This window comes from Emydura macquarii, unplaced genomic scaffold (genome assembly GCF_026122565.2).
Source record: "Emydura macquarii macquarii isolate MOO-44397 ecotype Brisbane River unplaced genomic scaffold, CSIRO-AGI_Emac_v2 contig_18, whole genome shotgun sequence".
In the NCBI taxonomy this organism is placed as follows: Eukaryota; Metazoa; Chordata; order Testudines; family Chelidae; genus Emydura; species Emydura macquarii.
The window spans coordinates 3616576-3643349 of record NW_027130155.1 but is presented as its reverse complement, the minus strand read 5'-3'; the positions used below and the strand labels follow the sequence as shown (position 1 = coordinate 3643349).

The following is a 26774-nucleotide window of genomic DNA, read 5'->3' as shown; positions in this document are numbered from 1 at the left end:
AGCACAAGTGTCACTAAACCCCAGCATCTGAAAAACAATGCTACACTTGACAACTGATAGAAAAGTCACTTTGAAGTGTCAATCTTACTTTGTTTATTGGCCTCAGTCCCCTCCCCCCAACCTCTTGACATTCAAGCAGCTGTTCACAATTAGATTCTTCCTCCCAATTACTTTTATTTTCCACGGAAAAATCTCAAGCACTTCATTGATCTGACTGGGCTGGGAAGTCATGAGCAGATGGCACAGTTTTCAAGCAGCAGACAAAGCTCAGCTTGAAAACCTCAAGAAAAGGTTGTATAAATTTGAATAATTTAGAAAGTCAAGTTCCTTAGGAGTGACTTTATCTGGCACATAATTTTATTTTATGTATTGCAAATGTTTACAATGATTTTAGTTTTGTACCTCAGTCACACATGATGCTGGAACGCAGGAGACTGGTTAGTGCCAGTCACTGTGTACTGCTAAAGGCCCAAAAATATAGTGCCTCCAGTGCAGTGAAGTACAGTTTGGATGCATAAGAAACCACTAGAAGCTGAGTGGCTCCAATAACCCAAAATGCATATAATCAGCAAGGCCTAAATTTACTATAATAAGGTAACTCAGCAACATTACTCAGTACTGATATTAGAGTAAAGTCAACACACCAAACCTGAATATAACTTGCTTTAGCATATGTTTAAGTATCAGTTTACCAGTTCCATTAGGTGCTTTATGGACAACATCACAGCTTCACGAGATGGTGGATCCATTAGCCTGCTCAGAAAATAAGCAATTCCACCAAGCTTTAGAATCTGAAATAAAAGAGATGCAAGTTCTGACAGATATAAGTGCACATTATTTGTTACCATGAAATCAGTATACATTTGCAGACCTCTGAGCTGCTACTCCCTATTTGCGACGTTACTAATAAATCAGAATTTTTAGGTATTAGTGCAATCACAAGTTTATGTTTAGGGATCCACTTCCATCTGAACTACATGTCCAGCACTTGTGTCAACAGCTGTTAAAAGACATGAACTTCATAGTTTTTAAGTTATCTCCATGGCTTTACATTTGAAGATGTGTGAGTGACAGCAAATAGTTCAGCCAATTTAACTGAGAATTGCCATGTCAAAACTACCAAAGAAAAACTCAAAACTAATGACACAAAGTGGCAAGCCTGAACTCTGTCAGCTTTTAATTGTTTTTAGTGAGTTATGTGATATCCGTGTCTGAGGTGCCATGTCTCATGACCTGCTAGTGATCAGAAAGAAAAAAATTCTCTGGCTAGTGGGCATATGAATTCAGGAAAACAGCATAATTCAGATTTACTTTAATAGAGTTTGTCTTTTATTTAATATTAAACCAGACATTTAGGAGACTTTAGTACAAATGTACTTAAAAATATGGTCTGTCAAATAGTCTGTCTCAATTGTCAGCTGAAACATGTTATGTCAACTTCAGACTCAGAGTTTGTTTAAGTTTTTGAATATAGTACCTAATGCCAAATCCTTCACCCTTTTATTGGATGAAAAAGTTTCTAATCTATTAGAACAACTAAACCTAAACAGAAAATTACCTTGATTTGTAAACAAAGTTCTTCCAAAGGTGTCCTCAGGATTTCCGGTAATTGATAATCATCCAATAAGCTTGCACGTAGACCATTGTATAGATGATAACAGTGACCTGGCTGGACTCTAATATTCAAAATGTGTAAGAAATATTTTCTTTCAACACTGCTCACAACTACATTGACAGCTTCTCCCAAACACTCAAAAGTTAATAATATATTTCCCCAAATTAAAAAATGTCCAAAATTCATAGTACATCCAAAAACACTTCAAGGAGCTAAAATAAAGATATGTAAAATAAAAAGTGTATTCAAATGGGGGGGGAGGAGGGGGGAAAAAAGGCAATTTCAGAGTTTTGAAATACAATCAAGTCAATAAAGCAGAAGGATACAGGAGGGATGTTTCAGACAGCAGAAGCACTAGAGAACAACAAACCAACATTTGATAAAGGAGCACTGAAAAGGTTGGAGTAGTGTGCAGACAAGGTCTATGAGCTAGACCACTGGTTCTCAACCAGGGGTACACATATCCCTGGAGATACACAGAGATCTTCCAAGGGGGGTACATCAACTCATCTAGATATTTGCCTAAGTTTACAACAGGCTACATAAAAAATACTAGCGAAGCTAGTACGAACTAAAATTTTATACAGACAATGACTTGTTTATACTGCTCTATGTACTATACACTGAAATGTAAATACAATATTTATATTCAAATTGATTTATTTTATAATTATATGGTAAAAATAAGAAAGTAAGCAATTTTCATTAATAGTGTGCTCCGACACTTTTGTATTTTTATGCCTGATTTTGTAAGCAACTAATTTTTAAGTGAGGTGAAACTTGGGGGTATGCAAGACAAAGACTCCATCAGTAAAAGAATGAGAGTCATATTGGCTTATGCTTTATCATGGAAAGTGAAAAACAAAATAGAAAACACTTGAAAGTATCTTAAGGCACTCTACAGTGATTGATTAGACACTGAAGTTCTTAACTTCCAACATGAACACATTTGTTTCCCTTTTAGAGTTTATTGCCAAAAAAAAATTTCTAATATTGATAGCTATTTCTCTTACCTTCCCGCTCGACCTTTCCTTTGTTTAGCATTAGCTTTACTAACCCACTCTGCTGCCATTGTGCTAATGTTGTTCTGGGTATCAAAGTGAGTTTCTTTTATTTTTCCTCCATCTATAACGTACACCACATCATCTATGGTAATGCTGTCAAAAATAAGTGATTTTCATATCTTTACAATATATATAGAAAAGTTAGTCTACAGAATGCAGGATATAATTTATCTACATGCTGCACTAATTTCAAATATTGATACACTATTTACAAACTTCATTGGTTTCATTTTAAGCGCTCTGAAAATACAACAAATGAAACTTACTTGCTGCTTGTCAAGAGAACAGGATTAATTATATATTAATATATATAATAATATTATATAATTATAATATGAATCAGGAAAAGTAAGTAGCTCAGATTAATAATACAACAGATCTGTTCACTGTGTCACTTTATGACCTTCCACACACACCAATCAGCTTCCAACAAAAAGGTCTGAAGATTTAATCAATCTAGTCTAAAACATGAATGAAGAAAAATTCCTAATTCACTGTACCATCTATTTATTAATAACCAAATACATTTGATCAGGAATGTTTACCTGATTTACACTTTTGCTTTAATGTTATGATTTAGCATTTATTTTGCAAGAATTGTGTTATCTGATTAAAATGTGGCTACCGATGTAGAAACAAAAATATGTTTTACCTAGTCTCTGCAATGTTGGTAGCAATTACAATTTTCCGTACTCCAGGAGGAGTCTTTTTAAAAACCTGAAAAGATACATAGTTAACAGAAGTAAAACAGACTATTTGTCAAATCCAAACAAAGCACAAAGTCATTTTGAGGATTTTGCAGGTCTGAACTGTTACACTTGCCCTCATAACTGTTTTCCAGCAATTGCTTTTATGCAGTTAGCTGACATGAAAATTGTTTGTGAAAGTATCCTAGTCAAATATTTCTAGGGATGCTACTCTGAGAACATCAATAGTTCATGTGTATTCCTAATATAATTAAACATAACATGTTAGGGTGATGAAAATCTTCTTCAATAAGAATATTTTATACATACACACACATGCATGAGCTAAATAGTGCCGTAATCAGCACCATGTTCAAAGATATCTATCCAGGTGGCACTACTGCAGGTAAGTACTATAACATACAAATGGACTATTTACTACAAGACAAAGAGAAATTTAACATTCATATAGATTTATGTCAAAGTATGCATAGGCTATATTTAAAAAAAAAATCACAAACTATAATGAAACAATTCTAACCACACAGATTTTGAGGATAAAAGATTTCACTTGAAACAAGAGACGTTCACTATATTTTACCAATGTTTATTATTACACACAATAAAAACTAAGAATATTTTAAGTAAGCAAACATACCTGTGTCTGGTTAACAGTAGGCATCAGTGAATGCAGGGGTATAATAATGAACCTATCTGAAAGTTAAAATAGTAAACATTATGGTAGGGCATGGAAAATTCAATGCTGTACAGCAAAATTAAATCATCTGGACAGAAAAAAAAGAAGGTATGTAAATCAACTGTTCCTTATTCCTAGTCACCTTTCTCCAAACACACATAAAAGTTCTTTCACTACTTTGGTAATACATAATTTATATACATAAGCTAATACGTCTTTCGACCATATCACATCCAACTAAACTACATTAGTCTAAATTTTCATGGGAGAAAGGGATGAAAAACTGATTAAATACAGAATTATGTCTAAGCCTGAACAGGTCATATCTTTGTCAGGTTGTTCAGGATATGAGCATCTACAATTAAAGTAAAAAACCCACACACATTCCTGGGGCAAACAGAAGCACATTAAAACCAAAGAATGTTTAGCTATAATTATGCTGAAGTTTTTGACAAGCATAGCTGCGTGGCAATCACACAGTTTCTCTTGACAAAGAATTACTTTCTCTCTATGAACAGTTTTTCATTTTGAATCTAGCACAAGTTGTCAGATTCGTATACCATCAATTCAAGAAACAACATGTTGATTCAAATGACCACTCAGTTATTTTGAATGGGCTCAAACATTCTGAAATATATTCCGTTTCTAAAATTAGTAACATTTCACTAATAAGTACATCATCTAATTCAAAACACTCCAAAACAGGAGGGTTAAGCTTGTTCTATATATATTACATTAAGGGCCTTAAGCCTTAAAAATTTTGCTCAAGTATTATCCTTGAACAAGAGATCAAGGGCAGAAAGTATGCTCTCACCCAATACGATGAAATTGAAATAGAAACAAACATACAGTGCATTCTGTTGAGATAAAGATGTAACACTTGCATTTTAATGTCTTTTTTCTTAAGTTCTGCAGTTTTTGCAACTGTGACAAAATTGTACTTTTGTGTTAGAGGTCACTTGATTTGGGGATTTTAAAAAGTCATAAAATAATGCAGTTTAATTAAACTGATACTTTTATGGAAAAATTGCCAATTTCTATGGAGTTAAAAAAAGTTAACACACATTTCTAATGAGTTAAAATATGTCATCAGTTGCCCTTCCAATCCATACTCTATCATGTTACTTTGTTCAGGTTCCACATTAACATATAAGCAATACTACTTAGAGAGCTTGGGGGGCTTCTGCTAGCAATGCAGTACTGGCTGGTCAAAAATGACAGATGAAGTGCTTACTAGCAAGCCAAATGATTACCAGCACTGAATGTATGAACTGACAGCCTGCAGGGAAAAGAAAGGTGGCGGCCAGCCACAGGAAAGTATTTTAAAACTATTTTCCTTGGTTTAATTCTAAAAATCATAACATCCATTTATTGTGGCCCTCTAAGCTTATCTGCTGTAACGTGTCTCTTTAGGGTAATTTTAAGATTCTGAATAAAAAGGAAACTGGTAAGATCTGTGGAACAGAATTTGCTGAATTATATTTGAAACTAGTTAGCACAACTTGAGAGCTTCTAAATACTCAAAAACCAAGAAACATAATTTAGTATCAATTCTGCAGATACTTGACTGAAAGCATTTGCAATATACCAAAAGTGATACTTAAAAGAGCATCTGTCTTTACTGCTTCATCTATACCTACTATCAAATGTGCCAACAATTTGTTGCTGTGGATATTACCACTTTCAGTATTATCACTTGAGGTAGGAATAAGCAGAAGAAGCAGATATACTCAATGTTTGTGTTTTTATACAAAGGTACTTTGTACAACTGTACTCTTGTGATGAAAACCACAGTTTTAACTTACAAGTCCAGGAGTGAATGCGTTATATATTGGCTTGGCTAAATTCAAATTTTAATTTTAAAAAATAATTTAAATGGATAATATCAAGGCTTGTTTGAAATATATTTTCAATTTCTAGCCATTTAAATTTTTCACAGATGCAGGAATTGTTTGGGAAGGGGTCAAACAATAGGGGTTCAAGGCAATTATTTAATGAGAGTAGACAATGAGATTCAAAAGTTAAAGCTTTACAATTAAAAAACAAGTTGTCAACATAATATCAAAATATATACTTTAAATATCCTTAAATCAAACTCTAATAAGTTCTCAGAGTTTTCTTACTTTGTCTATCCGTAAATTTCATTAGTCATTGACGAAAATATTTTTTTTTGTTGATTTGTAGGTGTACAGTGAAATCAATTTTTATCAATAAAAATCTAATCCTTCCAAGTCTATTTATACATTAAGTCTACTTCAATACTTAGGCTATATCTACACTGCAATTAAAAACCATGGCTGGCCCATGCTGGCTGACTTGGACTAAGGAACTTAGACTAAGGGGCTGTTTAATTGTGGTATAGATGTTCTGGCTCAGGCTAGAGCCTGAGCTCTGGGACGTTCTCATCTCAGGGTCCAAGAGCCTGGACCTTGTGAGATAGGAAGGTCCCAGAACCTAGGCTTTAGCCCAAACATCTATATCGCAATTAAACAACACTTTAGCACAAATCAGCTGGCACAGGCCAACTGCGGGTTTTTAATTGCTGCCTAGATATACCGTTAGTTCCTTTCAATAATTCATCTTGTATATAGGCAAAAGAGCAACCTGAAGATGTAACATTTCCCCAAACTACAGGGATCTAAAGCACAGGGCAAACAGTTCAGTGACAAGAAGTAATCACGAGGGACAGAAACATAACAAAGTTTTAAAAAAAGGGTTTTAAAGGAGTTGTCAATAGCAAAGGGGAAGGAAGAAAGGAAAGTTCAATTTTGGATAGAGATGGACCATGCAGGAGAGTTCTGGATATGAAAATGGACAGAAGGAGGGAGATGTAGGTTTGAGAGTCATCAACGTGGAGATGGATGCTGAACCATGGGAATAAGTGTCACTGGCAAGATCTTTGGATGAAAGACATTACATAAGTGCAAAGATGTTGCATACATAATGAAGAGCATAGAAAGAGGAGAAAAGGAAACTAGGAAAAGAACAGCGGGATGCCAACAAAGATGGGGGAAGCTGATGAACTAAAGAAGTTGCTCAAGAAATGGTCATTGAGAAAGACCAAAATGCTATTCTTAGAATTATATTTTACCTGACTTAAACATGACTTGTGACATCAAGAGATCATGTAAAGTGCTAATATTGTCCCAGCCTGGAAGAAACACCAGTATTGCACCATCCTATACATGAATGGAAAAAAAAAGATTAAGTTACACACTAAATACTCAACATTTGTATGTTCGTGTAAATTGCAATCCAAAATATTGTAGCTCTGCACTAGTATTAGAAACTGACAGTGCAACTAAATAAGAGAATGATAAACAAATCTATTTTAATTTTCCAAACAAAAAGAATGCAGCATAAACAGCACAAATAGCAAGAAGTTATTTTTCCTCAGGTTCTAATTATCTAATAAGTTATTTGTTACATAGGAAATCTGATATATATGTTTTTTGATACCTGACCATCCCTTTAAAATAAGGGAATAGTCAACAGATGTGTTGCTTGTCCAAAGATGAGAAGGCTGAATTATTCCATGGTCCACTTATTTCTTTCTATAATTAACTCATATTGCAGTGCTTGATAACAAGTCTCAAGTATAGAATCTTTCTGACAATGTATATAAATAATGGAAATATCATTTGCTCAGAATTTCATTAGGGATTTTAATCACTAATGTATGCCTGCATATTCCAGGACCTACTTTCTCAAATAAAAACCAGTGGAATGAAACTTGAATTCTAAATAAACTTAATTTAAAGAGAAGTCTTGTATCGGGCCTCTAGCCGTAGCAAAAGCATGATGCTGCAGAGGTAAGCAATAGTTAAGAATTTAAGCCCATTCATTTTTAAGCAAACCAGACATAACTGATTATGTTAGATGTATAATTAGGCACACACAGAGGTGTAATTGGATAATGCAAATCCAAGGCCAACTAAAAAAAAATACAAATGATGTATTAAATATTAATGCTAAATTTAAAGTTTACAAGTAAGTTAGCCTTAAAACAAGCAGGAACAACAGCCTCCTAATTGTATGTTGAGTAAACATCTGACACTATTAAGTTAGAATGATAATTCACAGGCTTTGTTGCATCAACATTTTAATGTAATTAATCTGTTTACTCAGTTGAAATAATTTAAAGTCTATTGCCCAGTACATAATTATCTAAAGAAGTAAACTGCAACTCAAAACAGTACCATTAATTTTTCTACCCATTTGTCAACAAAGAGTAAGAAGGTGGAATACTGGTGATTTACTTTTATGTTCATGAAGTTTCCAAACAGTGTTTTAAAAGTGATTTTTGCACAATTAAATTCTTCACTGCATTCTTTGAATATTACAGTACTGATATTGCTTTTGATAGATACATTGAGTACAACAATGAACTTAAAGATACCAACTGGCAATAAATTTATTTAAATTTTACACTGCCTCCCACCAAAGGACTACAAAACATTGCACAAATCATTTATTAATCCTTAATAGCCAATTAAACTATTACCACCACTTAACAGATAGGAAAAACCAAGATGTGTCAGTGACAGAACTAGTGGGAGATCTTTAGACATCTAGCTCTGTGCTTTATTCACATACTAAACAATGCTCCCTGTCTAGGTAATAAGGTTTAATAGGGATCACTAAGAAGGGCATGAATTTTTAGGTTAAGATTCTCAAAGCTGCTATGAAGATTTAGATGCAAACTCCTATTAATGTCAATGGTTCCTATTCAGGAAGGAACTTAAGTGTGTGCTTATTTTAAGCACATGCTTAAATCCTATTGACTTCAATAAAGCATGTTCTTAAATGCATTCCTGAATCAGGGCCTACAATGGAAATTACACATCTAAAGCCTACAGGTGGCTTTGAAAATCAGCCTCTGTGTAGTTATGTAACCCAAAATAATTTCCATCTATGTTTTTAAATTTTTAGTGACTGCTGACCACAGTGCAGAAGTTCCTGAGGTGTGGTGTCATGTTCTAATATTGTATCCTTTTTCCAGGGCTGTTAAAATAGACCACACCTAATATCTCTATTGTAACACTAAAACAACATTACTGTAAGAGGAGAAGAATTTTATTTGAGTAAGTGATTTTGTAAAGAATATAAGTCCAATGGAAGCATGCACAAGGCTCTGTTCTATTAGATATGTGGCTCCTAGTAGGAGGAAAAACAGTTTACTAAGCAATAGGACTTGAAAACATTTATATGACTGATCGTGAGTGGCAGATTTTTGGTTTCAGCATAATTCAAAGCAATAATTACAATTAAGCTTTCTGAAAACTGTTATACAACATGAGTTAAAAGTGATTTAGCTAGAAAGAAAATTAACTTATTAAAATAAGTTATGCAAATCATACAGAAAATCACCTCTTCCTCTAGAACAATGTGTCTGATAAGTGCAGCTATCAGGTCAAGATCAATCTTGTCATCATCCATCATTTCCAAAGCATCTATAGTACTTGCTGAATACCTATAGATAAAGTGTGTACATAATGACAAGTCTTTAAGAAAAAACATGCACTCATTTCAAGTGTTTCTATTACAAGACTATTGCAATTTGACAGCAAAGAAAATGCAGTATTCTTGTATGATATAGATCTCTTTTGTTTGATACATTAGACTTGTATAGATCTATACCACATTTACGCTAGATTTAAAGTCTGGAATAATGCGAGAGCTTTAAGACAATGACACTTTGCTGTAAATGATCTGAGACAATTGGATCACCCTATGGCATACATCAAATTAGTGCAAAGACACACTACTTAACATTTAGCCCATGTACTTAACAGATACAAAATGTTTTGAATTCCATTGATAAGTAAGGTGAAGAGTCAAGTTTCTGAATATAACATGTCCAAATTAAGCTAAATTAATTATTTGATCTAAGTCGCTGCAGCTGAGTATTTCATGCTTCATCATTCAAACTAATTAACTGCCTCAGGGATTTAACTCTTCAAGACAGCAGTTATCCAATCAGTGAAGACCTTGGAATGCATTATAAATGTGTCATTATTAAAAATCATTGACATTCCAACCAGGAGGGGACGGAAGAGAAGCCTGAGATGAGAGAGGAGAAAAGAATGAACTTTGGAAAAAAAAGACAGGGATGACAAGTGAAGCAATGTGTGCACCCAGGGTGGGGAACATGTTGCACATTTTTCTTTTTATAAATCATTTATCCACTGTTTGAAAACTATAAAACTTCCAAAACTGGCAAAAAATAAAGCTGTTTACTGGGTCCCTGAGAGGGAGAGCTTCCTTCTTTATCCAAGTCATGACCATTCTGGAAGGGAAAAGGGATGAGAAGTGAAAGGGTTAAGATAACTTTTGTTCCCCGGTCACCCTAGTTCCTTTCTGCAGGAAATTACTCCTTAAAAGCCTGTGGGCAAGGAAGGTTTAACGCCTGGGATATAATACCGCTACAATTTGTTTTTCTTATCATAGCTGACCAATGCATTTTGCTCAAACAAAATCTCCCACTGACAGAGGGACATGTTTTGAAAAAGAGGTCCACTTACAAAAACAATTACGTGTGTAAATGGACATTTAGGTTTCCAAATGGTCATTTGTGTGTAGAATCTTTGTAGTTGTGTGTTCAAGTGTAGCAAACAACTGAGCAACATATATGTAATCCAGTTTGGGAGTATGGCCTCAGAATGGATGAAATGACTAGTGGGGTAGGGAAGACAGTAAGATGTAGTTCATGCAGTCCTGGGGGGAAGGATTGACTGAGTTGCCCATTCATAAAAAAAGGATTTCTAGGGTAGCCCCATTTATGTCTCTTGAAATAAACTACCATAATGTCTACAAGAGCAAAATAGTGTAAGCAACCAAAGCAAAAGGACTGAAAAGTAAAGAAAATGGTAAGTAAAACAAAGGTTTGGTTTATGTTATTTTGAATCCATCTGTTTAGAGGGTATGAAGGAACAGACCGAAGAAAAGGATGTCAAAAATATTTAAATCTTGTGGAATGTTTAATTTTATGTTTTGTGGATTATGAGGCCAGACTACCAGCAGTATCTACTATGAAGGGAAAGATGGAGTAGGTAGGGAAGTCATCAGGAAAACAGTTAGAAATCAGAGCATAAACAGGCTGATAGATTGATGAAGACATAGAATTGTGGACTATACATGTACATGCCAATAATAAATGGCTGATTGCGACTTCTTCCCCTATATCAGACTTGGAGTTTGCCGCCTTTCATTTAACCAAGCATGTGTGATACTATGCTAGTATGTTAGACACGTGTGATACACTTACACTTAGCATTGAACTGCACTACTCACAATGTTATTGACATTTTCATGTAACTGGTAATCATGTTATAAGTAGTAATTAATTGTATTTTATTATAATCTTATGTTTCTCAGCCGTAGAAGTACATAGATAATTGGTAATACTTGACATCATACAAGTGAACAAATAAAACCTACCTTCCTCGCAACTGCCTTAGATAATCTGGCCATCGTTCTCTATAGACTTCTTCTTTCTCTTCCTTTTCTGGTCTGCTTATGTGTCCTTGCATAAAGCCCTTCTTCCACCGTGGTCTGCAATCTGTATCTTCTGGAGTATACCTAAAAGTATACATTTATTATGGTCATTTAATACTTTATTTTAATTTAAAAAATAAAATAAACTTCTTAAAGGCTACCACATACATTGGTGATTCATCTCACTGACAATAACATGCAAGATTTTAGTTGTACCTTGTAATATTATGCTTTACAGAAAAACAGTTGAAGAAGCCTTATTAACAAAGTGGGCACCATTTCTACAAAGCATAAAAATAGGCAGAAAAAGGAATTATTGAACATATAGGAAAACTATTTAGTTCAATCTAGCTACCTGATAATGCAAAGATAATCAAGTATTTTAACAAGAATAACTGACCTAGTCTGAATGCCAACTGACATTTGTTTGGGGAATAAAAAAAAAAAAAAAAAAAAAACACACACTCCAAAACATAAAAAACCAAAGGACTTCAAGTTGAAATTTTTTTTAAATTTATATTGACTACTGACAGCATCTTGATAAAAATATGATGCCATTTGTGAAAACACAGAAAGAGCTACTGAATTTTCCATTGTGAAAAATGCTTTCCCCCCCAAACAAGATGTTTGCCATCAGTTCAGAAATGTCAGTTGTTATTTGAAACAAGACTCTGAAATACACCACAGTTTATTTATGGTGAGATGTGACTTGCAACTGTAGAAATTTCAGACTGCTAGGCTAAGCAAAAATGAACATCGTTCTATGTATCTGCCTAGTAGCAACACAATTACATGGATCTTTACTTTCAGAAATAGACTGACCTTAACTTTTCAATTACATCCTCCAAAAGATACTCCACAACAGGGAAAGTGAATCCAGGTATATGGATCATGGGACAATCATCTATTGAGGAAGAGTGTAACCTATTCATTCTTAGAAAACTAATAAAATATACTTTTAATACTGTAACACTATTCTATACAAAAATAGAGCTAGAGAAAATATTGAACAGTTATTTTCTACTTAACTGCATACCTATTAAGTTTAATTTTATGTACACTTAATGCTTGTGAAAAGTGTCAAATTAACACCCCTAGAAACTGACTAAATAGAACACCACAGGCAATAGCAGTGCATGCTTCCCTATGTATGTTCTAACCAATGTGACTGAAAGCCAAGGCAGATTAATCACTTGTAGGCTAGCTGGCGTATCATAGGAGACTTGCATTGCCCATTCATTCACTCATGGCCTCTAAGGATACTAAATGTAAGTTTAAAATTTAAAGATAATGCCAACCTCTGTGTGGCAACTCATAGTGTGTATTAACCGCTACTGTTCTGAAACACATGTGATGGAGGAAACAAAAGTGGAAACATGTAACCATGATGGGATAAATCATGGAACCTCTAACATTGCACCCTGCTTTGAGACATCTAACAGATGACAGCTATGGCTAACACTGAAACAATCACTGTTTTAGATTTAAGTCAAACCACACTTTTCTTTTTTAAAAACTGCATTATTATACAGTATAAGTCCAAAATATATATATAACAAATATTAAGTTTATTATATATCTTATCAATATTACAGTGCAGGCATATCACCCACCAAAATATTCTGAAAATTTCTCAGCATTCAAAGTAGCACTCATCAGTATTACTTTCAGGTCTCGTCGAACATTTAGAAGATCTTTAACAACAGACATTAAGACATCTGATTGAAGATTTCTTTCATGGATTTCATCAAGAATAATATGACTAACACTGGACAATTGCCTAAAATAAAAGAATGCAAAGTTGATAACATTTATGTTTAGAAGAAGCAAGGCATTAAAAAAAAATTAACTGAAACAAATGGTAAAGAACAGAAAAAGAAAATAGAGAACCATTAAAAAGCTAGCTCACTAATACTCTGATAGTTGTATTCACTAGTTTCTTTTTAAATATAAATACTTACTTGTCTGATTGGAGCCACTGTAAGACTATTCCTGTTGTACAGTACAAAATGGAACCTTGTTTCCTTGGTAACCGACTGAAAAGAGATGCATTAAGAATTCTTGAATTTTCTTTTCTAATATTTTACAAAGTACTTTAAAAGCTCAAAAGCAGAATGCACTTTAAAGTGTCTATAATGACAATCTACATCATTTAACGGTATTCTGTAGGTCTGCTCATTTAGAAATAAATTGGTGCAAGAGGGGATTAGTCAGGACTATTCCATACATGCCTATGATGGGCAATGGATCATTTGCAATCTGACAGTACCAGGCTTTACAGCTATTATTTGTCACCATTTTAGGATCAGCTCTTCTTTACTCATCCCAAATTGTTGTTAGACTAAAAACGTGGGAAAATACTGTTCTCTGTTAAACAGCATTTATACATGTATATTTTAGCTCCACAAATAAAATGTGGAAACCAGGTCTCTATACCAATAGATATCAGATATGATTTCTTAATTTCCATCCTGAATAAAAACAGCTGTGCACAACACAATTCTGGAATATCAGATTATAAATAAGGCCATATTCTCTATTTTTAGCTTTTTAGATCAGTTTTTTATTTAAGGATTATTTTAGATACATCAGCACTTACACTAAGGCCCTAAGCCTGCAAACACTGACGCACATACTTAACTTTACATGATTTGAATGAGATTACCACAATAGTCAAGTTAAGCACATGCATATGTGTTCAAAGGATCAGGGCCTAAAGGTGTTGACATTTTTAACTTTAACGCTCCCTTCTACAGGTCTGTTGCAATAAGGCTGTTTCCAGATTGGAAACTGCACAAACTGTGATTTGCAATTTGACCTTCCAAATCTTTCCAGTTGTAACCAGGATTAGAACACAAGGTATTTTTGAGGGTATGTCTACACTGCAGGTGCTGCATCGGGCTGCATGATTGATGCAGCAGGATCAACTGAGCGGGCAGCAGAGACCGGCACAATCAATCCCGGAAGTGCTCTCTGGCTGACACAGTAAATCTCTTCCCAGCCCACAGCCTTAGGCTAAGTTTACACTGAGAGTGGCAAATTCACCAGCGTCAGACCAATTTATCCGGATTGATTAAGAGGAAGAGAAGACCCACTGAATCAATCAGGAAGTCCATTTATTAAAACCACCTCCACAAAAAGTAGAGCATAGTGGAGACGGCACGCAAAACGGACTTTACGAAGCTTGCTTATCTCCAGTAGACTGCCGCCGAATTTGCAGGTAAGTGTAGACCAGGCCTTACTCTTTTCATTGACCGGATGGCGTTTCCCGTTGATGCAGTGCCGTGGAGACGCCACAGTAAGGGGATGTTAGCAAGTCAACGGGAGATACACAAGCTACAGTATGTACCGTTGACAGCCAGCGGCAGTGTAGATCAGGCCTAAGTCTTTGAACCATAACATTGTTTTGTTCCCCCTCTGCCTCACTCAGTAACCTCTTATCTCACTCACCTTTTAACAGTTTAAGATGCACATATTGACAGCTCATTTACTCTGTGCTATCTGTAATTCTTCCACTATGCTGTGTCGATTTTATTTATTTGTAAAGGATTAAACGGCTAAATCACATTTAAATTAACAGAATTACAGGTGTAAACTTGTTCCCCATGACAGGAAAGTAGACTATGCTATGAAAATTTGGCTTTTTCACCAATTTAAGTAGCATTAAAGTTCAACCGTTGTAGTCAAGCTTTTAAGCAATTATTTTTTCTTCCAACCATTTACAGAAAAGTTGCTCAGGAATTCCCTCTGGGTGAAAGCCATTAAGTATGTTCCCTCTATGTTTAAAATAGTATTTCAAATTTTCCTGTTTGATTTATACTGGATTTGTCAGTTTATATTCAAGTGAGCATACAGAAGTTACCAAGAAAACTATCATTTACCTCTGGAGACGAATTTGGTATCCTGTACTGTTTCCATTACCACACACTTCTGCCCTTTCAGCTGCAACTCTCTCTGCCACCTTAAAATCAAACCAAACAGCATCATGTTATTTAAAAAAAAAAAAAAAAAAAAAGGTTATCTGAACTTCTAGCTATTGTTCAGTAGGAACTATCTATCATGAAGAGGTTACATGTCAACTTATAATAATGCTAAAACTACCTTTAATACCCTCCTCTGATGGATACAACAGTCCTTGGCCACAATCCAGGAACTGGTGTATAACCCAAAATATATTTCATATTTGTGTTTTATGTACAATGGAACTAAAGGTATTTCAACCCTCCTCTCTCATACTTAACATCATGACATGCAACTCTTCCTGGGTGGTGGAACTCCTCCATACAATTCAGCACCGACACCTCATATTTCTACTTAATGGAAACGATCCATTTTGTACATTCTAGCAGTCAAACTTCACAAGATCAACCATGCTGGGAAATGCTCACCTCTAATTTTCGAAGTAAAAGCTGGAGTAAGCAAAGTAGTATAATTTTATCAATAATTTTAGATCAAATTGTTTAGCAATGGCTAGTTGTACTGTTCTGTGACTATCAGCCAGTATTCAGAAATGAGGCTGTTAGTGTAGAAAGAACACACTAGTTTTGGAAGCTTCATCCAGTAAAGTGATGGGAAAGCACTTTTTGGGCAGCTCAAGAACAACAAGACATAAGGTATCCAAAAAGCCAGAGTCTAAGTACAGACTCTTATCTTCTACTTTACCCTTACTCTGACTATATTCGGTAAGAATGCTGAACTGGAAACCCAATTAAGAAGATCCAAAAAGGTCAATGGATAAGCTCTGGGTCAACTTCCACTACCCCTGTAGGTTGCACAGACCTGCCAAAGACTCAGACTTTAAGGTCAGAAGGTGCCACCATAATCATCCAGTCTGACCTCCTGCACCACACAGGCCACAGAACCTCACGCACCCAACTCCTGTAATAGACCTCTACCCTATGACTGAGTTATTGAAGTCCTCATATCATGGGTTAAAGATTTCAAGTTACAGAGAATCCACCAAAGAATCCACCAGCAAGTGATGCATACCCCTTGCTGCAGAGGAAGGCAAAAAATTCCCAGGGCCTCTGCCAATCTGCCCTGGAGGAAAATTCCTTCCTGACCCCAAATATGGCAATCAGCTAAACCCTGAGCATGTGGGCAAGACTCACCAGCCAGACACCTAGAAAGAATTCTCTGTAATAACTCAGAACCCACCCCATCTAACATCCCATTACAGGTCATTGAGCATATTTATCGCTAGTAGTCAAAGATCAGAGTTCAGCTTCATTGCTGCTTACTCAAAAGAGCAACACTGAACTCCAATCCTGTAGACACACACTTGCTAGTCCATAGGCTTCAATATGATTACTCAAATATGTTAATTATGGGTGTAAGTGTTCGCAGAATTGGGAATTTAAAATTGTAGACTCTTTGGGGGAAAATGACACATCCTATATGCTTGTACAGTGCCTAGCAAAACGAGGCCTGGTTCTGATTAGGAACTTTGGGCAGTACTGCAATATAAGTAGTAAATAATTTGTCCCACAATTTCTTTATTGTAAAAGGAAATTAACATTCAAAGAAACAATTCAGTTTTTCAGAACTGCACTTACTGAGATAGCACTGATCCTTCTAGGTTGGGTACATATAATCCTGCAAGCAGGCCCTCTTCCTCTCTCTATATAGTCATCCAGAATGAACTGAGTAACTTGTGTAGTCTTTCCACAACCAGTCTCACCACTTATCACAGTTACCTGATAATCTTTTATCAGGGTTACCAGTTCCTATTTCAAAAGGAAAAGAAAATGCAATGTTATGCTGACAAAGAGTCTTTTTAAACTGTAGAAGGACTTCTATAATTTTCCATTCTTGTGAATTCAATTTAAAAGAACAAGCCATAGTACTTTAAAGGGTTACATTTAGATATCCATTTTATTAACAGTTTAGGGTCAGAGATTCAAAGTGTGCCATGCACTTTAAGCATAAGACTAAGGCCACACACAAATCACTTGTGTGTATACACTGAACACCATCATTTATGAAAATAGGTTCCAGAGGGGTAGCCATGTTAGTCTGTATACAGCAAAAACAACGAGAGTTTTGTAGCACTTTAAAAACTAACTAATTTAATTTCAGCAGGCATAAGCTTTCGTGGGCTCCAACCCACATAGTTAACGAACCTGCACACAGACTTCAGTGTATGAACAGAGGATGGGTTTGAGACCCCTTTGAAAACATAATTGGCCCTAGATAATTGAAAATGAAAGCTTAACCTCTCTCTTGTCCTGTTTGTTTGCCTTTTTTTATTCCATTAAGCTCAGCCACTGAAAACAGACTAGTCTGTTTCTCATTAGTATTCAGCAGCACTTTCCAGCTCACATATTTCAGCGCAATGTCTCAGTGTTTGTGCTGCAATCAACAGCAAAGGAATGTTTAACACCCCACAAAAAGGTTACTGGAATTTGAAGAGCAATGGAACTATTTGTTTCTTAGATTTTGTCATTTCTTAAACTAAAATTAGAGGCCAAAATGGACCTGACCGTGTCCATTTACAACACAAGTATACTGTCTATTAAGAGTCAAACCTACAAAAGAAAGCATATGGAGTATTTTCACCCTGATGTGTAAAATTTAAGTTATTTAAACCAAGATGAAAATAACCCCCTTTGGCTAGAATTATCCTTAATTCACTGATTGAGCACAGGTAGCATAAAACAGTGTACAGCCACAAAAGTGTGATTTAGAGACTTAAATGGAACAGACAAATGTAATGAATGTTCAGTTATAATTCATACAAATATACCATGAACAGCAATAAAAATAGCCACATGTGGCAATTTAAGATATAACACAGTAAACAAAATGTTTATTAAAATTACAAGTACACAATGCAATTAGGCACCTTAGTTTCAAACAGCATGCAACATTTTAAAAGTTGAATCTGCAAAGTGGAGGATGAAAAAGCTATACAATATTTTAAATGTATTCGGTGCTCATGTCTGGTTTCCATGAAGACTGTGGTCTAGATATAAAACAGTATAAAACATAACAGAGTGAGCTTTCTCACGTTGCACAACAACGTGCCTGAAATCTTCTCTGGAAAGAAATTAGCTTTAATCATGAAGCCTCTCAAGTTCTGACATCTTTATAAGGTGGTAAGATTCTTTACAATATTTCTCCTAAAAGGATATTTCAAAACTGAGGCCTTTTGTTATAAATGAGTCCAAAATCATATTTTTAGTCTGAATTATAAACCCTTATTTTCCTATGTTTGTAACAAAATAGCAGAGGTGCATAGGATTTAAAAGTAAAAGTAAATACATTTACCCTTCTCATCTCATATGAAGGAAGTTTCTCTCGGAATCTCTGGGGAAAAAAAAGTTATATTCATTTTTAAAATACACTTCTTATGCTTTGGAAGTAAAAAATGCAATCAGTTTTGTCTATGATCAACAAAAATTTAACTTGACAAAAACATAAATTACTGGTACCACAAGTTGTACAAGCTTAGACATAGGTTCTGCAAACACTTATGTGCATGCTTAATTCTAAGTTTGTTTGTAGTCCCACTGAAACCAGCAAGACTATTCACATACTTAAGTATGTTTGTAAACGTTTGCAAGATTGGGGTCTTAAGAGTCATATTATGACCTTCTGGATTTGGCCAGAGGGATAGGTGAAATCAGCTGATAAAAATCCATCCTCTTACATAAAATCTTGAAGGCAGATCAGCAACACCTTATGATAAACTGTGTCAAAAGCAACTAATACATCCATATTAACATTGCTTGTTCTTTCACCATCACCAGAGCAACTAGCATGATTTCTATGCCATAAACTGGTCTAAAGGTAGATCACTGGTTTTATGGATGAATTATCTAATTCATTCACTTAAAAATAATTATATCATATGCTGTCTGTCCATTGTCTTGCATTTAATTTTTTAGCATTTTAGGATGCAATTCATATTAAAAATGCTATACACCATACATTTTTATGCTCAGAAATATTCGGAGGATTTTCAATGTTTTCCAAATGTCAGACTATTGATAATTGCCACGTACAAATGTTTATTGAAATGGTGGATAGTTGATAAACTACAGAGAGGAACATGATGACAATGTCAAAAAAAGTATTTTCACATAATTAACACTAAACAGATTTTCATAGTGACATTTTTCCACTAACAAGAGTATAAAAGATAACTAGTTTTTGCTTATAAAAATAAAAAAGTACTATAAATAAATATATTAGCATCAGTTACGTCTTCTAGTTAACCATTATCTAGTACCTGCATTTCAACGTATCTAGGATCAGATTTCTTCTTTCTTAACTCTTCTTTAAATTTCTCACCCAAATTAGTTTCTGGCTCATTTTCTTGAAAGAGATATTCTGAATCTCGATCTAGGAATGTTTTCTCCAAAACTGGTCTCTGTTTTACAGGAGCCTTTGCCAAGGTTGGTTTCTCTTTTACAGGTACCTCTTGACTATATCAGAAACAAAGGTTTGATTATAATGCAATTGCCATATTAAAATATTTCTAAGGGAAAATAATCCAATATATACTTGGCTATTGAAACAAGTACAAAATAGGGCTCCCTTTGAAAGATTTCCAGTCCATCTATTTTTGAAAAAACAAGGTCACAACCTTAGTTGGCCTTTGTGGGAGGAGGCAATGTGTCTTAACAGTCTTGCACTTTTCACCAAAACCATACTTGAACATATCAATTCAGGCACAGCTTGAAAAAGTCCACTCACCAAAGGTAAGTACAAAAGTTTCCTTGGTGAGCATGGGGACACATTATCAATTTCTGCAAAATTTAAGATACGTATAAATTAAAATTGTCCTAGAATATAATTTGGGAAAGTTGTTTTTACATATACCAACAGAAATATTACCATAATTAAAATTATTAATTTTTTTCAAATGAAGAGTTTAACAAACTATTCCACTGCAGTGTTTGAAACCCAGTCACTGCCACCACAAGCCATCTGCAAGTGAAACTGACTAAACAAAAGTAAAGAGGGTTTTTTGCGTTTCCTTGTTCAAGCTGAGAGAAATGCAAAAAGGTACAAGAGCATAGGGACAAGTAAATAGGATTTTTAAAGCTTTTTAATCTTTGGTGTTAAAAAGACTGTCAATTTCAGAGGTAGTCAATTTTTAAAAATTAGTTAAAAGTCATTTCAGATACTACACTAGTCAGCACTCTGACAATTTTTATCGTGTTACAACTTACTTTTTTTCTACTTTAAAAAAATATTTCTCCCCATTGCTATGTGAAAGACCCATACAGACTTTGGAAAACTAGATACAAAGTACTGCCAAATGCCAGAAATTTATCACAGTAGCAGTTAAGAAATTCAGATAGAAGAGTAACAGCTAAGTAGATTGTGGTCTGTTTTATTACAATATAAGTATAAGAAATTTTTGTTTACAACATAGGATTATTAAGTCGTGTCCCTTTAAGCCTGTATCTAAAAATATGTTTTTCTTCCTTACATAGCAGAGAAAACTGACTGTGAACCAAAGTAATGGTGTACGAGTCTGCAGACAAAATTACTGTTTTAGCTATTCTGATAGCCCCATCTCATAATTGTATCTGATTCAAGGATCGGGGACATAAGGTTTTTCTTGTGGCAGAGTGAAACCACCAAGATTCTGATGGTTCATTTAATTACTGCTATTGAGAATCTGTGGATAGAAATTAAATTGTCAAGAAGCATGTCTATTTCACTTCAGCTTGGAAAACATTAATAGAGGCTGAACCTATTCACAAGGAGACCCCAAAAAACGGAAGCCAGGGAAGAATACAGTAGGATAGTACTCTGCATCCCAGAGGCAGAGTTTCAGCACTACAGCCAGTCCCCAACAGCCTTTGGGGTGGGCCCCTCCAACAGCAAGGCATTGCCTCAGCCTTTATCAGATATATACCAGCCAGAGTCTGATACTCAAGATTAATTTTGATGTTTTAAAGAGTATGCCTCACCAAAGATATTTAAACACATAACTCCCATTGATTTCAAAGGGAGCTTAGGAACCTAAATACTCTTAAAAATCTGGCTTTGGGGGCTTAACAATGCACTCTTAAAAAGATCCAAGTAATTCAGTTAATCCGCTATCAGTGCTAAAGCTTTTCCAACCCACCTAATAATACTCTTGCTCGTGCTCTTGTAAAAAATACCTGAGCAAAGAATCATGTTTTTTGTTTTTTTTAAACATACCATGGAGGTCAATTATAGTTGACACAGGAAGATATTTGACTTGGAGAGAGAGTAAGTTAGAGTCAAGGGCTTTGCACCAAGAATGCTTACACCCATGACAAATATATTTAGGAACTTATTTTACATTTTAGATTATGCCAAATGCTGGGTTAAAACCTCCAAATTTTAATTTAAACTAGCAAATTTTGTATCCAGCAGTAATTCACCATCAATGGTAGCACTGGCAGAAGCTGAAGTGTAAAAAGGGTCAGGAATTCTTACCACATCATCTAAACTGAGCAGGAATAAACACCACAGTGGCAAAGAAGCATCTTCTCTACACTACAGCTTCTACAGTTGCTGCCGCTAGTGGTGAATTACAGCTATAAAGTTTGCTAGCATAAGACCAGAGACAAACACCTCAAAATATGGAGCTCACAAGCATCCTTGGAAATCCATCATCCTGCCCACTCCCAGCAACTGAGAATGAAATGAGGTACAGTACAACCTCAGAGTTGCAAACACTAGAGTTATGAACTGACCAGTCAACCACACACCTCATTTAGAGCCAGAAGTACACAATCAAGCAGCCATAGAGATAAGGGGGGAAAAGCAAATATAGTACAGTACTGTGTTAAATGTAAACTACTAAAAAAATTAAGGGAAAGCAGCATTTTTCTTCTGCATAGTAGTGTTTCAAAGCTGTATTAAATTAATGTTCAGTGGTAAACTTTTAACAGAACAACCATAACGTTCAGAGTTACGAACATTTCAGAGTTACGAACAACCTCCATTCCCAATGTGTTCGTAACTCTGAGGTTTTACTGTAAATCTGTGGAACTCATTGGGTGAAGACACCCCCCTTTTCCTCCACCTCCCAATATTTCCCATTAGCATGGCCTTTCATTTCTGTTTTTTTTACCAAAGATGTCCATGTTTTACAAGAGCTATTATTCAGTTTTTACTGATTTACACCTGAATTCGCAAGTACATGAAAATACTGGTTACATTAAGAAAATCCAATCCATTACGTTAGGTAGATGAGTTTATGTTATAATAAATTAGTCTACGTGTAAATGCAAGGCTAAGGAAGGCAATTTGGTGGAATACACACACAGACACGAGTGTGTATATGTGTATGTTGATGTACGGTTCATTAAATAAACCACAGCATTACACTGCTTTTACTTTCAATACTCTTATTTTTCTCTATTTGTTGCTTTTTCCTGTCCTCCTGTACCCCCGAACACTAACCCTGATATTTATCCAGAAAACTATGAGTTAATTTTTTGCACCAACTTTCAACCAAAATGGAAACAAAACCCAAAATCAATTTCCTTGCCTATTGGTTTATGGTTAGTACATTTAGTCTTCTAGTGTGGGTAAAAATTTCAAACCCAGAACACAAGTGTAACTTAGAAAATTGTTTGAAAACAATGGTCATACAAATTATTTCCTCCATGTGTTACTACATTTAAAAAAAAAAATCAACATTTATAAATTTTATTTATTTAATCCAACCCACATGACAATGATACCACTTTTAACTTTCGCAGTTTCTACTGAAATCTTTTGCCACCGTTTTTTAAAAGAAAAACATATAGCAAAAGTGATTGATTTTACCCTTCTTCCTCACCAGACCACCATGACACGGATTCTTCTTCTTTTTCATTTCTAGTCTGGACAGTATTCAGCAATTGTACAATCTGTTCTTCCCTGCGTTCATCCATGCGCACCACAGCTCTCTAGTTTGAGGAGAGAAAAACAGCTTTTCAACCAGTGTGTCAGAGCATAGAGTCATGTTCAAAATTTATTTGCATTCTTGGTTTAACTGTAAACATGTTTTTCATTTTCCTACAATCGTAACAGTAATACAATTCATGGGACTAAACTTGTTTATCCATAATGTAGAGGCGAGCATGTCTTTTCCAACAATGCCACACAAGTCATTTTAGCAACTACACATATTTTCACTTGTCTATATACTTACAGTTTGAGTCATGCACAAATTACTATTTGTAAGCAGGATTTTTAAGTGGTATTGTTCTTTGCATTGCAGATATAAGGAGAACCCAAGTTTAAGAAGTTGAGCTATCACATGCTCATCTCTAGTAACTTAGTCAACTTGACATTCAACAAAACCCCACTTACAGTGAATCCTGTTAATGGCCACCAAGGAGACTTTTTTTCTGGCCAGTTCAAGAAGTTAAGATAAGATCTGATGTATTTAGGTCTTTTTAAGGTATATCTATTAATTACAAAACCAGAATAATAAACCTTTTCATTGCTTTTTAACAAGAATATCTCTCTCTTCTATTCCCTGCCTATCTCCTCTGCGCCCATGAAGATATACAGATATTACAGAGAAACTTTGATAGAAATACCTGCGCTGTTGCATACAGTATTTCCCATAGAAGAAAAAAAGAAAAACTGAAAATTCTCAGTTTCCCTGCTACAGCTCTTTATGTTGCTGCTGGGGAAGCCAAAAGTGCAAGAGCAAAGACTTGATCCCCCTTTTCTGCAAGGGAGTTTTAAAAACATGTTTGTGTTATTTCCACATCCCTGAAGTGTTCTCCCATGCTACCTCCTCCTGGTTTTAACCATTTAATTTTTCAGACAGAAGAGTCATTCCATTATGTTTTTCTGTAGTTTGTGTAACTATCTGGGAGAGGATGGCTGAAAGAGGAATAAGACACAACCTGAAGCCAGTTTCAATACACAGCAAAATCAATACAGCACGTCACCTTTTAGATAAGTTGTGTTCTCTAGTTCACTATGGTAGGAGTTTTTTTTTTAAGCAAAACCTTAAAAACTAACATCTTGTCTAATCTGTGTGCACAAACATTTCACGACATTTGGCTTCAGAGTAAAAGTTTGTTTCTCATATTCTTGAATTCCCACGACCACCCCGTCCCAAGCAGCATAGCCTGCACCGTAGGTAGCTCAACATTACAATTAAGTGCTTTCTTTGTGCATGCAGTCTGGCACTGGGGCGGGTTTGACTGCAATATTTATGCTGCTCCGTGGCAGAGACCCTCATGCGCCCCCTCCCTCCGGAGCCTCACAAATAAGCTGGGTGTGTGCACGTGCACGGAGGGAGCCACAGACCACCCAACGGTAGCTGACAATGGGCCCAGGGTCCAGCTGACAATGGGTCCAGCGCAAAAAACCCGGGAAGCACCCGCTCACTGCCAGGGAAACGCCCGTCCCGAGCCAAGGGCTGACAGGGGAGGGGGAAGGAGCCGGAGGGACGGGCTAAGCCCCGGGACCAGGAGAAGGAAAGGAGCGACCAGAGCTCGGGGAGGGGGCCGGGCAGGAAGGCCCAATCCGCGCCGCGGCCGTTACCTGCTGCCTGTCGGCCTCTTTGCTTTTCTGGCCCTGCTTCCGCGCGTACCACAGCCCGATGTCGCGGCCCTTGAGGTGACCGGGATGCCGCCCCCGGCCCCCTCCGCCGCCCCCTCGGCCTCCGCGTCCCCCCGCGGAGGAGGAAGAGGAGGAGGATGGCCGAGGCCCCCCTCCTCCGCCGCGGCTCCAGTCTCTGCGGTGCTCGAAGCTCATCCTCCTCCGCTCAGGCCGCTGCACAGGGGCTACGGGGCAGACCGGGAGCACCCGCTAGAGAAGCCGGCACCGGCCGGAACCGGAAGTCGTCCGGCTCTTTCTCTTCCTGACCTAGTCCCTCACTTCCGTTCCGCCTACCAGCCAACGACTCCCCTAGGGCGCTAGCGCAGTCGCCGGCGTTTCGCTGTGATGTACGTCATCACGTTCCTCTACGTAAGAAGAGGGGGCGGCGCGCGCTCTCTCTGTTTCTTTAAGCCTCGGGTCGCAGCTCAGGCGCGCGCACTGTTGCGTGGCTGCGCGTTTGCGTGTAGCGCAGCTCGAGTTCTAATCCCGGCTCTGCTAAGCCTTTACAGGGCCTTTCCTGAACCACCTCCCTCTGCGACCGGTAGCGCGGTTACCGTGACGCCGTGATCCCCGCACAGGCTCTTGCCCCAGGTTGGGTTGCTGCCTGCGCAGTGCTAATCAAGCTGCAGGAGGCGAGGCGACTCCTGAGTCCCACCGTCTGTCCCTGCAGGAAAGAGCCCCATAGCCAAGTCTAGCCACTTTGGGGGGAGCCTACAGACGACGCCATGGTCTGTATCCAGAAACGTGGGGACACCCTATAAAGCTTGAGTTCGTGCTGGGGGTGGGGAGCTAGTGCCCTCCTGCCACTGGTCATGGCAGAATTAAATGAAAGCTCCATGTGCAAACATAGCTGCGGTAGACACAATTTCCAGCAGAGCGCTGCTGCAGCACCCAGGCCCCCTGCCGCAGCGTTAGGTGTCCAGCTTGCCGCCCAGGGCACGTGCTGCCCTGCTAAGTAAGTGCCTTGAGTTAAGGAGCCAGGGAATGCAGGCGGGTAAGGTGTGTGGACTGGCAGCTAGAGCGAGCACTGCCACCGTCTGTAGGCTTGGTCCCCTGAGACACAGTTATCACGTGGTGTTTGTTGTAATGTTGCATCATCACCATGCATCATCCCCAAATAGGTTTCAGGGTTGTTTTAATGTCCTGAAAAAGTAGGACAGTCCTAATAGATTTAGTACAGTGGTTTGAAAGATGCCAGCTTCTCTGGGCAGGAAACATAATATACATCTATTCTAGTCCATCAGGTTCTAATAATTGCTTCTCCATTGCACTAGAAGCCACCACCCACTGCTCAGCAAGTGTTGGGAGGTAGGATAAGCATCCTAATCCCTGAAACTGAGAGAATGCTGGAGTTAGATAAGAGAATCTGTCAGGGAAAACAGAAAAAGCAGATATTCTGGAATGGTTCGGACAAACCACTTGGCCAACTCAGCTAAAATCCATGGTTGCAGCTCTGGATGAGTACTTGTCTTTACATTTCAGATGAATTTCCAATAGTCTGTGTTTTAGAAATGTTCTGTTGAAACAGCTGAAGTGAACTTAAAGATTTCCAAACATTTCAAATGACCCACAGGTCCCCATAAAGTGTTTTTTGTTCTTTATTGGTGACACCCTTCCCTCTCAGACCATACGAAACTGATGTCCCAAGATAGTCCTAAAAGGTGGCATGC

At 36.8% G+C, this 26774-nt stretch overlaps 1 protein-coding gene across 1 annotated transcript in view; it reads right to left on the bottom strand.

Annotated features, from left to right (window-relative positions):
* The window catches only part of DHX36 (DEAH-box helicase 36), a 35278-nt gene extending 9878 nt beyond the window's left edge, over nucleotides 1-25400 (bottom strand). Inside the window, exons 1-17 of the mRNA XM_067549754.1 lie at nucleotides 25048-25400; nucleotides 23326-23447; nucleotides 19793-19988; nucleotides 18829-18867; nucleotides 17115-17285; nucleotides 15441-15520; nucleotides 13521-13595; nucleotides 13173-13339; nucleotides 12382-12463; nucleotides 11503-11643; nucleotides 9433-9535; nucleotides 7154-7241; nucleotides 4024-4079; nucleotides 3332-3396; nucleotides 2629-2772; nucleotides 1559-1676; nucleotides 693-791 (exon numbers count right to left, since the gene is read on the bottom strand). Coding sequence (XP_067405855.1) covers nucleotides 693-791; nucleotides 1559-1676; nucleotides 2629-2772; nucleotides 3332-3396; nucleotides 4024-4079; nucleotides 7154-7241; nucleotides 9433-9535; nucleotides 11503-11643; nucleotides 12382-12463; nucleotides 13173-13339; nucleotides 13521-13595; nucleotides 15441-15520; nucleotides 17115-17285; nucleotides 18829-18867; nucleotides 19793-19988; nucleotides 23326-23447; nucleotides 25048-25260 — 1959 coding nt within the window. The 5' untranslated portion in view covers nucleotides 25261-25400. The remainder of the gene's footprint in view (nucleotides 1-692; nucleotides 792-1558; nucleotides 1677-2628; nucleotides 2773-3331; nucleotides 3397-4023; nucleotides 4080-7153; nucleotides 7242-9432; nucleotides 9536-11502; nucleotides 11644-12381; nucleotides 12464-13172; nucleotides 13340-13520; nucleotides 13596-15440; nucleotides 15521-17114; nucleotides 17286-18828; nucleotides 18868-19792; nucleotides 19989-23325; nucleotides 23448-25047) is intronic.
* Nucleotides 25401-26774: the final 1374 nt, after the last annotated feature.